Genomic DNA, 15462 nt, shown 5'->3' with positions numbered 1-15462 from the left:
ACCTTAGCTGCCTGATTTCTTGATGTGTACTCCCTTCTAGGTATCTTTCCCTTTTCTTATCTTCTTGGCTCTCCTTTCTCTTAATCTCCCCTTCCTTCTCTTAGTTAAAGGGGGAACTTTAACCCAGAACTGATGTGATTAGGATTCTAGTACTACCATCTCTCCAACCCCTTCTCTCTTTCTTTGGGCAGTTCATCCACTCGTTCCTCCTTTATATGATAATTGTTTTACTTAATTTTTTCTTCATCCTCTTTTTTATTCTTTTAGCTCATGGCATTGTATTCAATTCAACCTTAAATCTTCTATTTTATTCTTAAGGGTTATAGATGATTTTTCTTCATATGAAAATTGAATAATTTGAATTTTTAGGTTCCTTTTAATGGTCTTTCACAATTACCTTCCTATGTTTCTTACAGATCAAATTTTCTATAAGGTTCTATGTTTTCCTCCTAGAATAGCTGAAAGTTCATTAAATATCCATTTTTCACCTTGCACAATTTTGCTCAGCTTTGCTGAGTATTTTTTGGTTGTAAGCCCAGTTCTTCTGGTTTTCAAAATATTATGTTCCATGTTCTTTTAATGTTGAGGCTGCTAAGTCTTATGCATATTAGAATATAATGGTAGCTCCACAGTATTTAAATTGTTTTTTTCCCCCTTATTGCTTATTTTCTCCTTAACTTGGGAATTATGGAACTTAGCAATGATGTTCCTGTTCATTTGGGGGTTCCTAAGGTGGTGAAGGGTGGATTCTTTCAATTTCTGTTTTATTCTTTGGATCTAGAATTTCTGGGAAGTTTTTCTTGATGATTTCTTAGAGTATGGTGTCTAAACTCTTTTTTTAGTCATAACTTTCCAGGTGTCCAACTATTCTTATATTGTCTCTCCTTGATCTATTTTCCAGGTCAGTTATTTCTATGATTTTTCATATTATCTTCTATTATTTGATTCTTTTGAGTTTGCTATATTTTTGTTGTCGTTCTTAATAAATTATGTCCCTCGGTGAGTTCCTCTTTTCCCATTTGGGTGACACCTTTCTTTCATCATTTAAAATGAGTGCTGTTGGTTTTTTCCCCTAATTTTTCCTCAACCTCTCATTTAGTTTTTGATATCTTTTAAAAGCTCTTTTTGAGCTTATGACTATAAATTGCTTTTCTTTGCTGTTTTAGAAGTAGATATTTGTATACTTCACTGTTCTCTGAGTTTGAATCCAGGTCTACTTTGGCTCCATAACAGCTATCAATAGTTGGGCTCTTTCTCCTTTTCTTGCTCATTAAAAAAAAAAAAAACAAAAACAAACTTTAGTGGCCAGCCTGACAGACTTAAATATTAGCTTTATGCTGGAGTACGAGGCTTCCTATGCTACTGGGGAGGATGATATCTCAGGATTTCTTTGTTTCTGTTATTTCCTGGATCCTATTCTAGATTCCAAGGTGAGGTATTCCCAGTCAAGCCCCAAGCTGTGATTGACCTCAGGTGCTCCAAACAGAGGCCCCTGGGCAGTTGTAACATTGTAGCTATAAGCAGACTTCCCGCCTTCCCCTGTGACATCAACTAGGGACTCTACTCTTTGTGGGGTGCCCAAAGCCCACAGTCCCTCAGCAACTTCCTCCCTGGTGTATGCTGGCTACTCACTCTTCCTCTCTTACTGTCCTAGCCTGGGATAGAGCAGGTGTCTAGTCTGTGTTCCTTGAGGCTCCCAAAGTCCTTCCCTGATCAGATGAAGGCTCCTGTCCAAAGGGTCTGGTGACGACTCCCTTAAATCCCAGCATTGGGCAAGTGGTGATCTCTGGAGCCACGGCTCATGCCAACAACAGCTCCTCCCAGGTCCCTCCTCCTCCTGCTTCCAGGGGCAAACTCTGAGACGCTAACTCCCAGGTTCAGCAGATAAGGCGAGGCTACCTATCCTGCCCCCCTAGGTTGCCTTGTTGATCCCATGTCCTAATCTTGGGCCGATAGCTTATCAATTCTAGTATTTGTTCTGGGGACTCTACATTACCAGACAGAGGCCAGGAAGTTGGAGACCTTCCTGCCTAGTTGTCCCTTTCCACTCAGCTTCACTCTCAGCACATATTTTTTCCACTTTAGCATTGATTCTGTGAAGTTATTTTTGATTATTTGTGTAAGGTGGGCAAGAAGTTAGTACTCTACCATCTTCCCCTATTTTTCTCCTTTTGAAAAAAGTCTAAGTCCTAATACAGAGAAGAAGTTAGTACCGTAACCCCCTCCTCACACGTCTCGAGACCCTTGGAAATGCAGGCTTTCTCTTCAAAATCCCAGATTACGTTGCCAGAACCACCACCTTCTTCCCCTGCCTTCAGATCCAGAGGGTAACATGGATTTTAGACCACTGGGATGAACTGGGAGTCACCAATTTTAGTCCCAGAAATTAAGGACCATTCTTAGGCCTTGTTATCTTGGCTGCCACAACACCCTCGGGACCAATGTTCCGATCTTGTCATCCACCTTCTGCTGATCCCTCCCTAATGAATTCTGGGCTTTCCCCTCGGGCCGGGAGCTACACTTCTCCAATACTAGGGTTCCTAGGGAAGAGGTGCCCTCTGGCTTTTTCTATTTGTGTATCTAGGCCTTAGCATCCTATGGTTACAATGGAACCTAGTGAAACAAATACTTTTCCTCCATTCGCATCTGCTATAAGAACACCATGAGATGTCCGTGATCATCAGCTCCAGGGCAGACTGGCTCACACTGATGACGGTGATCTACCAGGTGGGATACTCAATCCGCTACAGCAGGAGATCATGTTCTAATCTGCGTCAGAAGCAGGAAAGCTTCACCGCGTGGATTATGTCACCAAGCAACAAATAACTACAACTGAGTTCTAGGGCTCCTTCCCAACCGCCAATCTATTACCACTATTGAATATAAAATTCATATTCAGGTTCCTTATCAAGAAAAGTCCATGCTCTTCCTTTCAAGTGGGAGGAAAGGAAGTGTGCAGGACAGGAAAGGCACATTATCTATAGCAAGCGTTTCCTAGAATGCGATGGCTAAAGTGCCTCCATTTATAAACAAGGTTCCATATATCATGAGGGTCCCCAAAGCAGCAAAGTCTAAAAACACATTCAAAGAATGAACATTTTACCTCTCCTGACAGTTGGAGGAATGTCCTTATATTCATCTTTGCCCAGAAAATCCCAAATGGGAATGACAGTTTCCTGACTGATACAACTAACCATAAATTGATCATGCTTGGAACTTTTCCCCTCCGTTTACCTTAATTTCCTAATATAAAAGGAAATAAGGGTAGGATTAAAAAATGTAAATGACCTAAAAGATAAAATGCGAACTTTAATATTAACTTCTTTTCAAATGAGGAAATAATCTCTCTGAAAGTAAACTCCAAATGTATTCTGGGAAAAGAAGTCCTAAAGATTGAAGCCTGAAAATACTTCGGCATCATTTTGTTCCTACACCTCAAAAACAAAAGGCAAGACAAAGCAGAAATTTTCAGTGTCCCTCTTCTAATTATTCCAAATATGTTTTAAATGGTGACACCTGAAACTACACTATGCTTGGTACGGGCTGTATTACTTGTTTGTTTTTACTTAATGAAAAGGAAGTGATGGTGAAACTAAAAGTTAACAAGAAAAAGGGGTTGGGGTCCTCGATTTAATGATTCTAAAGACTGCACCAAGATGTTCTAGTTTTACTGGTCCTCTCTAAGAATGGGGTGCGTTGACTCTTCTCTTGTTGTTCTGGAGAGGTTTCTCCCTCCAGAACACTCCGGAAAAGCTTGGAGATGCTAAGTGTTCCCGGAAGTGCTCAGCGAAAGGCAGCGGGTGGTGGCTTTGGAGCACTAGCTCTGCCGACGTCTCTCAAAGGAGAATGAGAGAGAAGGACACCAGACGCGGCTCAGCGCTCTTCCTGTGCCCGTCCTGGCTCGCTCCGAGCGCGCGCCGCCGGCCGGGTCCCTACAACGGCCCGGCGAGCTGCACTCCGAGAAAGCCAACGTTCCCGGACCGCACAGCTCACAGAGAACCTCACGGGTCATAGACGCTCTGCAGAATAATCTGAAGTTCATTTGCAGATAATGGAAATGAGCGGAGACATGAAGGAATGACCCCACATTGACCCCTTTGGACACTCCCAGCGTCCGTCTTCCAAGCGGCCCCAAGTGCGGGTTCCCGAGGGAGTGCTCAGGCCGTGCCAGGGCCGCCCGCGGGCCTTCAGTTTCCAGGCCGGCTCTCCCTCCACGGCGCCCCTCGGCGGCCCCAGAGACGCTTACTGCAGGACCAGGGAGGAGCCCTAAGATGGGGCTCCCCCTCGACCAGGAGCTACTCTGAGGCCAGGCCGGCCGCTCGGCTCGCCCGTCTGCTCCAATTACCGGGCGGGGCCTCCAGGACTCGCACTCCGGCCTTCCCTCCCGGGTCCGGAAGGAGCGGCCGGCCAGGGGAGGCCCTCCGAGGCCCGGGCTGCCTCGTGTCTTCTCGGCGCGCCCGGTGGCGGGCCTGGCGGCGCTTTAGAAGAGCGCGACCTCCGTGGCATCCGCAGGCAGCGCCCCGCCGCCGCTCTTCAGCTGCCGGTCACAGGCCTTCGCCGCAGGGCTGGGCGCCGTCCGCCGGAGCCGGCAATCCCGTAGCAGCCCAGACGCCCGGTCTGCCCCCTTGTCAGGGATCAGCCAATCAGCCGCGCTCGCGCACGTCTTCCCGGCCACACGGATTAGGAGCGGGAGGAGGGAGGGCGGCCGAAGACCCGGGTTCAAATCCGGCCTCAGACGCCGGATGGGGTCCCCGAGATGCGGCTGGCTTCCGGCGCCCATCGGAGCCGACGGCGTTTTCGGGTCGGGGAGGGGCTTGGGAGGGCCTTGAGCGAGCGAGGCCGGGCCAGCGGCCCAAGGCTCGGCACGGAGGAGAGGGCGCGACCAGGACGTCCAGGCGGAGACGGGCTCCGTCCTGGAGGCCCCGTTGCGCTGCGGATGACAGACAGCCCCAAGCGGGCCCTGCTCCGCAAGGGGCGCCCCCTGTGGGAACGGCCGGGAGGCCGTGGGAAGGGCCCTCTTCAGGAGGGGCCGGAGAGCATGCTGGGAAAGGAGCCTGCCCACAAGGGCCCGCGTGCAGCCCGGAAGGGAAGGCCGAGGGGCAGGCACGAGGGCTGCGAATGCCAAACACGGGAGTCAGAGGAAGCAGCTTCGCCAGCCCACGGGGGCCCTGAGACGGGCTCCCGGGTGGATCCCTCCCTCCCGGGGCTGGCAGGAACCCTTCGGGGCCAGGAGCTTCTCCCGGGTCACCAACACAAACAAACCTCAGTCCTCACCGTTCAACTCTTGGGCTCTGGAGAGAGAGAAACGGGTCAGCACGTCCTCCATTTTCAAGAGCGACTTTTAGGGGCTTCCAATGGATCAATTCGTTGCTGAAATAGTGACTCGGACGTGTAAATGGAGAAACGCAAGGAAGCGCTCTTCCCTCGTGCGAGAGGCAGCGGTCAAGGGACTGCCCAGGGCCTCCCCCCCTCCCCCCCCGGGTCCGGCTCTCAGGCCGGAGCTGCCTGGCTGCCCCGTGGAGGACTCGAGCAGCTCCCGATGTTCTGTAGCCTAGAGCCGTAGTGACGGACCGCCCGGGGGACCCCGTGCGGCCGGCTGGCTTTCGGGGCCTCCTTGTGGGGAAAATGAACCCTGAGCCAGCCGCCCGAGGGGCGCCCGACGACCAAAGCGCGAGCGCTTCAGTGGCCGGACGCCACACGGGCCGTTTTCCTGGCTATGGAGAACAAAGAAGCACCCGAAGCACACAGGCTCATGGGTAAACCGTTCAAGGAGGAGCCGTGGCTCTCGGGGAGGGGCCGGGGCGAGCCATGATCAATACAGAGGACCTCGGGGACGTGCGTGTTCTCTTAGAGGTGCTTATAGAAGGGGTTGTTTACCTGCTAATAGCTTGCTCCTCATCAGTTATTCCAGTCTCCCTGAAAGCCCTGTTTGATTCTTCCAAACTCAAGGCAATTGCTCTCTGAAGATCATCTTTATCATCTCCAGTGAGATCAATCACATCTGAAAAGCAAAACTATCTTTCTCAAAATGAAAAGGAAAACAGGATAACGGAAATTGACATCATAGCAATTAGCCCAAATGGAAAATGCAGACTGAAGCCCCATGGGAAACCCTCCTGCTTCCGGCACGCCGCTGCTCCCGGGGCAGCGCTTTTGGTGCTTCTGGAGAGCTTAGCTGGACGGCCTGAGCCTCGCTGTCTGGCTCTCGACACAGAAAGGCCACTGGCACCTCTTTCACGAAGGAGAAGAATTTTCTCAGCATTTTACGAAGAAGTGGGAAACGTGGATGTTCATCCCTCTTTACGTCACAGATTGAGAACAATCATGCAGCTGACACTGCAAACTGGCATGAATGGCAAAAAGTCTAGCAAAGCCCTTTTATTCTCACTATCTTTGCCTTCTAAGATGTTCCAACACTTGAATCACAGGCCAAACGCTCAGTCTTCTAGGATCAATGATATGCATTTTAAAAACCTGAACGAATCAGAGCTCAACTCTACCTCAAATGTCATTCTGGAAAGCTGGAGCAATTAGAGATTTTGGTGTTCCCCGAGGACAGTACAGACGTCCTCGGTGTGTAGACTGAACAGGAAGAAACAAACCCCAAGTACGACTCTCGGTCGTCTGTGGGGTCCTTTCGACAACCACAAAACTTCCCGGAATGGGTCACATTTCACTTCCTTTCTTCGGGGGATAAAAACTCAACGGCCTCATTCGCCAAAGGATAGGCATGCCCTGAACAAGCAAAATGCAGGAAGAGGAAGCTTTGTGAGGAAAAGAGCATGATTTTGAATATGGCAAGAGGAGAGTAAAAGGAACTGTTACTCGTCTTTGTCCAGAGACACTCAAGCACAGCACACAGAATATGGAATACCCGAAAGCCGTATCACACCAACACAGAATTCCAAGCGGAAGGAAGCACCCTCACAACAAGGCTAAGCCCTGGTCCCATCACAACCCAAGACCCCGAACCCTAGAAGATGGCCTTTTGGATCTCAGGGAGAAATCCTATGAAAAAGAAAAGATTCTCCTGCCTTTCACACAGGCAGTTCTTAGTTAGGACCCAGGGCTGATGGAGCTGGTGAGTGCAAAAGAGGACCACTCTGGGTGGTAACCTCCATCTATTATGATTGTGGACCCTTTAAAGGCCTTCGCATGCTTGGTGTCTTTTACTGACAGTATTAGGGGTCAGCAGTTTGTAGAAAAAAGAGTGGCCCCCCCTCCTAGGGGACCATCCTGAGCTTGCACCCAGGGCAGACCCCCCTCCTAGGGGACCATCCTGATCTTGCACCCAAGGTAGGCCTCGCCCTCCTCCTTGGGGACCATCCTGAGCTTGCACCCAGGGTAGGCCCCCCTCCTAGGGGACGATCCTGAGCTTGTACCCAGGGCAGGCCCCCCTCTTAGGGGACCATCCTGATCTTGCACCCAAGGTAGGCCTCGCCCTCCTCCTAGGGGACCACCCAAGCAGGGTGTGCTGGGCTTGAGAGCAGCTTTTGGTGATCGGCTCAAGGTCAAAAATTCTGCCGCCGCCCTAACATAGCTTTCTTGGCAAACGGCATCACTCTGACTGAACTCGAAACTAACGAGGGCTGTTCTGGTATCAGAATGATGGCAAGGGGCTGCTCTAGCAGGAGGGACGGCGACCCATTTTAATTTTTAAATTGTCTCAGATTGTCTCCACGTTTACCCAAGTCCTGCCCCCTTCTGAGAGGACAAGCAGGAACTAGAAGTCTAACCGCCAATGCCACAGAGAGAAAGTGGGTCTCAAAGGAATGCAGAGCTTCGGAGATAGACGGGGAAGAGACGGCACGTTCTTAGCGTGATGCAGGACAGGAGGCCAGAGTTACGAGTCTTAAGGACTATAGATAAGCGCAGACAAAACATGCAAGTTGGGGCCAGGCTATCGCATTGCTACCAAACCAGGCCATTTGTGTAGGAAACAGAGAGAACAACTTCTGTGGAGAAGAACAGTGAAAGTGGGGTCTGATCATTCCCAAGAGGGCTTCGTCATTGTTTCCCAGCAGCTAATGGCAGGTGACTCTTTGAAGTCGCTTTGGATATTCATGGCTGGGAAACTCTGAGTCAGGAAATTGAGGACCTCATGAAGTGCAGATCCGTAGGTTTGTGTTGGGGGGGGGGGGGGCGGGGAGCCTGCCTGGGGCAAGAGAGCAAGGAGATGCTGAATTAAGAGCCTGGGCGAGAAGAAGGCCTCATGGTGATACCTGAATGTAATGTGACCCGATCGCAGCACCGTAAGGGATGGCGCAGGTGACAAATACAGAAAAACGCAGAATGATCCAGAGTGACGCAGAGACGGCGATGATGGGAATGAAGAGAAGAGCCACAGCATGCTGAGTACTCTGAAGCGAGCACAACCAAATGTTAGAGCTCAAGCATGGCTCCATGAGCTGTGGAGGGAGCGATGCTGCACACGGCCCTCGTTTAGACTCTTTCCATGGTAACCATGAGCTGGGATCCTTTCCCCTCTGTAAAATCAGGATGTGTTCTGGGGGAAGAAAGGGAGAGCGCAGATCTTGTGATCATGGAAGAAACGGTCTTCAATACAACCTTTTTTAGAGAAAGTCGCCTTCTACGCCAGAAGACAAGAGCTTGGAAGCAAACGGAACTGAGACGCTGCCAAAATTAGACAAGCCTGGTGGAAAAGCAAAGCAAGCAGCAGCTGTTGCCAAGGAAGGCTTTACAGGAAAAGAGAGAGAGAGATCCTTCAAGAAGATGGAGGACAAGGGAGTCCCGAAGGGGGCAAGGACGATGAAGGGAGGGGGAACAGGGAAGAGGAGATGGGAAGAAGAGCTTCTGTGAGAAGTGGAACAGGGAACCAATGAGGGAGGAACACAAAGATGGCCTGGTGGAGTCAGTGCCAGTGGAAGTTGTACAGTCTGAATTGGTGACCATTCCAGGGAGCACCACTGGGAGAATACCTGTAGCTGCATGCAGAGACTTGTGAGAAGGAAAAAAGGAGGCAGGAGGCGAGAGATGGTTAAGATGGGGCAAGAGGTGACCGGATGATGGAAGCACAGATTTGAACTCGGGACGGGGTAGAGCTGAAATAGCTAGCCATTGGGTTGAGGTGAAAAAGAAAGGAAACTGAGGTCACTGCAGCGGGCAGTCGAGGAACCCTGGAGCTCAATCCCCAGGTTTGGTGCAAGGAGAGCCAAGCGGGGCTGGACTGGGTGTGCTTTTCCTTCAGAGTAGCTGGTAGGACAGAGACGACGGGGCGGACAATCTCCACCCTGCTGGATCCATTGATTGCTAATCAATCATCGCCTTCCACATTCTCCTGGGGAACGAAGAAGGAAGTGGCCAGGGCAGCGTCCAGGGCTTTGTGATTCTTGGCTCTGCAACTGGCCAAATCCGAGACGAAACGTTGGCCAACCCTTTGGCTAAGGGAAAAGTCAGCTTTACAAATATAAGACGGGAGAGCCGGTCACGTGGGGAAGGTCTGAGACCTTCAGAGGGCTACAGCCAGTGGCCAACAGCGGCCTGTGACAGCCTCCAGGCTGAGAGAGAACTGCCAGGAAGGAGGGGACGGATCAAGGCAGGCCGCTTGGGGGGGCTGCGCTCACTCTGGGCTGCCACATGCCCAGAGAAACACTGACTCCATCTGCGCACAAGGCCAAGCCGCGCGCACTGTCTGAGCCTCCGGAGCTTCCTGCCCGAGGGGGGAAGTTGTCAGCATCAGACAAGACGGCCTACTCTAAGGATCGCTGGAGCCGCTCGCAAACCCGGAGGACGGCACGAACGCCAACGACGACTGCCGGCCATCGGGAAACGGGGCTGCTTCAACGGCGGCGTCCTGCCACACGCGGGAGGCTCGGGCCGGTCAGAGGTCCGCCGTGGCCCCAGGCACGTCGCCATCTCTAGCAGGAGCCGAGAAGGACGTTAAGAAAGAGCCCTGGAAGCCCGATCCAGGCGTGCGGTAAAGCGGCATCGCAGAGCCCGCAGACAGGGACTCCCGACAAACACGAGGAGGACGCCAACAATCCGAGGAGGAGGCGCCCTGGGAAACGGGGCCTCCCTCGTCCCTGGCCGCCCGCCATGGTCCTGAGCCTCAGGAAGCCACGAGGACGTCTGCCCAGAGAAACGCCTGCAGAGCGCGGCCACGAGCAGCCCCGCCGGCCGTGCGCCCCGCGAGTCGCCTCGGTCGCTTCCCGGCCGCCGGCCGGCCGTGCGCCCCGCGAGTCGCCTCAGTCGCTTCCTGACCGCCGGCCGTGCGCCCTGCGAGTCGCCTCGGTCGCTTCCTGGCCGCCGGCCGTGCGCCCCGCGAGTCGCCTCAGTCGCTTCCCGGCCGCCGGCCGTGCACCCCGCGAGTCGCCTCAGTCGCTTCCTGGCCGCCAGCCGTGCGCCCCGCGAGTCGCCTCAGTCGCTTCCTGGCCGCCGGCCGTGCGCCCCGCGAGTCGCCTCAGTCGCTTCCTGGCCGCCGGCCGTGCGCCCTGCGAGTCGCTTCCTGACCGCCGGCCGTGCGCCCCGCGAGTCGCCTCGGTCGCTTCCCGGCCGCCGGCTGCTCGCGCTGCAAGCGCCGCCCTCCTGGGCGGTCAGAGCGGGTCATTCTGCCTCCTCCAAACCAAACCACGAGCCCAGAAGCCCCGGCCACAAAAGGCTGCTCCTCAGGAAGCTTTCGAGACCGTCTCTGGGCAGTCGGGCCGGTCCAGGGCCCGAGCCTGGCCTTGCCAGTGACAGCCCGTTAAGTCAGAACACCAGCAAGGCCGAGACACCGGGGGGACAAAAGCAATCGGACTCGCCTGAGCCCAAACACCCCCCGTGCAAGGACGGCGCCAACATGACCAAGGGGGGGTCTCCGAGGACTGGGAAGGCTCTGAATCGAGTCCCGAACGAGACCAGGTCAACGAGGCGTCGGCGCAGGGCTGAAGGGAAGCCACCCTGTCCCGAGTCAGTGGACGGACGCCGTGTCCCTGCGGCGGGCCGAGCCGGCCGGGCACAGACAGCCCCCGAGGGACGCTAGGGCACGGCCGCTGGGCGCGCAGAGAGCGGCGCCTCCTCCGAGGGGCCCGCCGGGCCGGAGGCTCCTGGCGCCCACAACGAATGGCCTCCGGCATCTCCGTGAGGCCCTTCGGGGTCCCGGCCCGAGCCAGGGAAGACCCAGAGCCCAGCCCTTCTTGGACGGAAGCTGGGCGGCCTGGCGCCTCGTCTCTCGGCCCCCCCAGATCCGTCTCATCAATACTGTAACCAGCCTCGACGCCGGAAAACTCCGCTGAAACATCGTGCACGGGAGCAAACACGACCGCGGCGTCCCCGCACTGGCCATCGGCAAAGCGCAAGAGCACCAGCCGGTGTCGCCCGCCGAGAACTCCTACGATACGGTACGGATGAGCGTCTCCGCGGGAGCGAAGGGGGCCGTCCTCGTCCGCACGCTCCGACGAGTGACCGTATCAGACGGTCAACAAACGGGTGCAGAACGTGCTGTCCCTGCCGGCGAGAGCACGTTCATCTGCAGTCACACTGGCTCGTGGGGAAGAAGAGCCTGTAAAGACGACTCGGGGAACGTTGCCCCCACTTGTCACGGAAGAGAGTCCCCTCTAAGACTATCACAGGTAACCGATTTCCTTCTCCATGGACACAGGCGGTGGAAAGGTCCTCGATTTTCTGGGGGTGACCTCCAAGATGTCAGCCAGCTTTCCGAGGAGCAAAGAACTCCCTGCCTCAGGAACTTCTGCTGGAATGGAATCAGCACCAGGCATTTTCCGCCACACACTCACTCACACACACACACACTCACACACACACACACTCACACTCACCACATACACTCACTCACACACACACTCACTCTCACCACATACATTCACACACTCACACACATACACACACTCACACACACACTCACACTCACTCACACACACACTCGCCACATACACTCACTCACACACACACTCACTCACACACACTCACACTCACCACATACACTCACTCACACACACACTCACTCTCACCACATACATTCACACACTCACACACATACACACACACTCACACACACTCACACTCACTCACACACACTCGCCACATACACTCACTCACACACACACTCACACACACTCACACACACACTCACACTCACCACATACACTCACTCACACACACACTCACTCTCACCACATACATTCACACACACACACATACACACACACACACACACTCACACTCACTCACACACACACTCGCCACATACACTCACTCACACACACACTCACTCACACACATACACACACCACACACTCACCCTCACACACACTCACCTCACACACTCACACACACACGGAATCTAAAGGTATTCAAAACATCCAGTTGGAAGTTTGGCAAGAGAGGGATTGGCTTCTGTCATCAATAGCTTCAGCACTGACTGTTGATGTTCCCTGATCAGTCCGACTCTCCCCTCATCATTCGTCAATGGTATCCTTATCCACACCGAGTAGCTGAGATGCACAACAGCTCTCTGACTTGCCTTCAGAGCATCAGAGAAGCACTAGTATCAGGCAAAACTGAGTTTCACGTGCCTTCTAACAGAGCCAAGCATTTGGCATCTCTCTGAGCTTTGTTTGCGCTTTGCTTTGGATGGCCTTGAGCGTGCGTTTCTTAGAAATGGAGGCCGTTGGTAAGGCGCACGGAGCGCTCGTTTTTCATTTGGAAGCTTCTGAATTTCCTCATTATTTCATCAAACCCATTTTGATGGATGGGACGATTGTGGCCCACATACATAAATGCAGAGCTGTACACCAAGCCTTTGACCGCTTTTCACTCCTTTTCTGTTCTACCGTTGCCCACCGTGTGCCGTTTCAGCTTCCTCTGCAAGTGGGCAACAAACCATGCCAGCATGGAGACGTGCTCTAATCTGCCGACATTAACAGTCCTCTCTATGTAGGCTGAAAGGTTCAGTGAATTCCAATGTTGGGCTCAGAGATGGGGAGTTGATTACCCACCCAGCATTCTGTACCTCTGCTTCCCGCCTGTCTTTTCTGCTACGCTCTTACTGCGAGAGGCTGGCATCCAGACAGCATCAAGGTTGGCGAAGGAAGGCCAGCGAAGCAACGTCGGAGCCGTCTGTTCTTCGGGTCCATTGGGTTTGGGATCACGTATACATTTCGTAGACTGCTAAGCAGAACTGGCCTCACAAAAGCTTTTGTACATCTCTGTCCTTTTGACTGTAAGGTCCGATCCCCAGGCTGAAGTGGGGTCAAGCAGGCAGTTCTTAGAGCCCCTTTTCTAGCCCTTTCCTGGAGCCAGGGGGTGAGCAGTGCAGTTCTTAAAAAAAGGCTTTTATACCAGAAATACTACTCTTCCCTGAACACAACGTAAAACCCCATGTGCATTAGCAGAGGGATATTTAATATGATTAACATATTGTACTGATGCCCTTTGAATACATACATTCAAAAGAATATGAAGATTGTATTTCAGAACTCTATAACTAAAGGATTCTAACTATCCTGATATGGCAGAAAAGAGGAATTTGAAATCTGCTGAGTGAAGAGGAAAGGGAAGAGAATAGCATTTGTTCAGTTCCTAATATATGCCCAGTGCTGTGCTAACCACTTTAATAACATTATCTCATTTAATCCTCCCAACGGCCCTAAGCGATAAGGGCTATTATGATCCCCATTTCAGAGTTGAGGAAACTAAGGGAGACAGAGGTTAAGTGACTGGCCCAGAGTCACACAAGTAACTGTCTGAGGCCAGATCTGAACTCTAATCTTCCTGACTCCAAGTCCAGTTGCACTGAGTCATGAACCAGAGTACAAGAAATAGACTAAGTTGAGTTACTAAAATAGAAAAGGAAATCTTTCTGCAGCAGACACATGAATGAATTTAGAGATATTTAGGGATTATGATTTACTTGTTCTGGAGAATTTTAGAGAATGATGAAGTATATGAAACCACAAATATTAAATGACCTGCTATTTTCTCGCATAAGTTAAATCAAAATGATGAACTTACGGTGTACATACAAGCAACTATGACACACATTTGGGAGGAAACTATTTTTTAAAGCTCCCTTGAAGGAATTCATAGAATTAACTAAAGGAATAAAGAATAAACACATGAACTGTTTAATGACATACAAATTAACAATAAATACAGAACAGAGTTCCGGGTAAACATGGTGGCATTCTAGACACAGGACTCTTCGTCTCCTCAGCACCTACCTATATAGACAAAAGACCAAAAAACCCAAATTCATGAGAATGAAGGGACTCTACAGTAGGGCTCAGCATTGAAGGTACATGGGATTTGGGCATTTCCACACTATAAGGGGGTGAAAAAGTTCCCACCAAAACCTTGAGCTGGTCTACCCTCCCCAACCTACAGAGCCAGAGTCAAAGCCAGCACATGCTAGAATCAGTGAGTGAGGGGCACCTCTGGAGTGAGTGAGGGGCACCTCTAGGTCCTTGGCAGCTGACTAAGACCACCAAAGACCTACCCCTGAGAGCAGCTACACCTGAAACCCCAGCAGGCTGAAGAGCGCAGAATTGGGCCCTCGTGGGAAGATAGCACAGAGAAGGGAAGCAAATAGCAGAAGTTGCAGATATTCGAGTGCTTGCTTCAGGCCAAATCCTTGCTCCTGAACTCCATACACAGAGAGCCTTTCCATCTCACTCAAGGGAAGGAAAAACTTCTATAGTGATGGCAAATACTGCCCAGGAACATCAACATCCCTAAACCAAGAAAAACAAGAAGGGGTTAACCCTGGATGATTTTTATGGAGAACAAACACAAACTGCAGAGGAAATAGCAGAAGAGGAAATTCAAATGAATGCACCAAAACCTTCCCCCAAAATAGAAATTGTCCACAACCTCTTGAAGAATTTAAATTGGAGCTTATCAAAAAGATGGAAGCCTTCTGGCAAGAAAAGTGGGAAATAGTTCAAAGAGGAAATAACAGTTTAAAGGAAAAGAACACCCAATTGGAGAAACAGCTAGAAACCACAAAAAGCAGGATAGGCCAAACTGAAAAGGAAAAAAACTCTTTAAAATTCAGAATTAGTCAATTGGAAGAAAATGATCTGGCAAAACAGCAAGAATTAATAAAGCAAATTCAAAATACTGGCAAAATACAAGAAAACAAACTATCTCACTGAGAAGATGACAGATCAGAAAAACAGATCAAGGTGAGACAATTTGAGAATCACTGATCTACCTGAAAATCCAGAAATAAACAGAAATCATAACATCATACTCTAAGAAATTATCCAAGAAAACTGCCCTGATATTCTTGAACAAGGGGGCAAAATAGACATTGAAAGAGTTCATAGAACACCCTCTACACTAAATCCTCAAAAGACAACTCCCAGGAATGTAACTGCGAAATTCAACAGCTTTCAAGCTAGGGAGAAAATTCTACAAGAAGCCGAAATGAGACAATTCAGATACCAAGGAGCACCAATCAGGATTAAACAAGACCTGGCAGCTTCCACACTAAAGGACCGC

General features: G+C 51.3%; 1 protein-coding gene across 7 annotated transcripts in view; it reads right to left on the bottom strand.

The window, feature by feature from the left end:
• The window catches only part of USP25 (ubiquitin specific peptidase 25), a 177341-nt gene that overhangs the window by 103255 nt on the left and 58624 nt on the right, over positions 1–15462 (bottom strand). For 6 of the 7 annotated variants that reach the window (XM_056797044.1, XM_056797046.1, XM_056797045.1 and 3 more), the window contains exon 4: positions 5878–6001. The exons of the other annotated variant lie outside the window; for it this stretch is intronic. In XM_056797044.1, the coding sequence (XP_056653022.1) occupies positions 5878–6001 (124 nt within the window). The remainder of the gene's footprint in view (positions 1–5877; positions 6002–15462) is intronic. 7 annotated transcript variants of the gene reach the window in all.

This window comes from Monodelphis domestica, chromosome 4 (genome assembly GCF_027887165.1).
Source record: "Monodelphis domestica isolate mMonDom1 chromosome 4, mMonDom1.pri, whole genome shotgun sequence".
NCBI lineage: Eukaryota > Metazoa > Chordata > Mammalia > Didelphimorphia > Didelphidae > Monodelphis > Monodelphis domestica.
The sequence above is the reverse complement of the archived record's forward strand: the minus strand, read 5'-3'. Positions and strand labels throughout refer to the sequence as shown.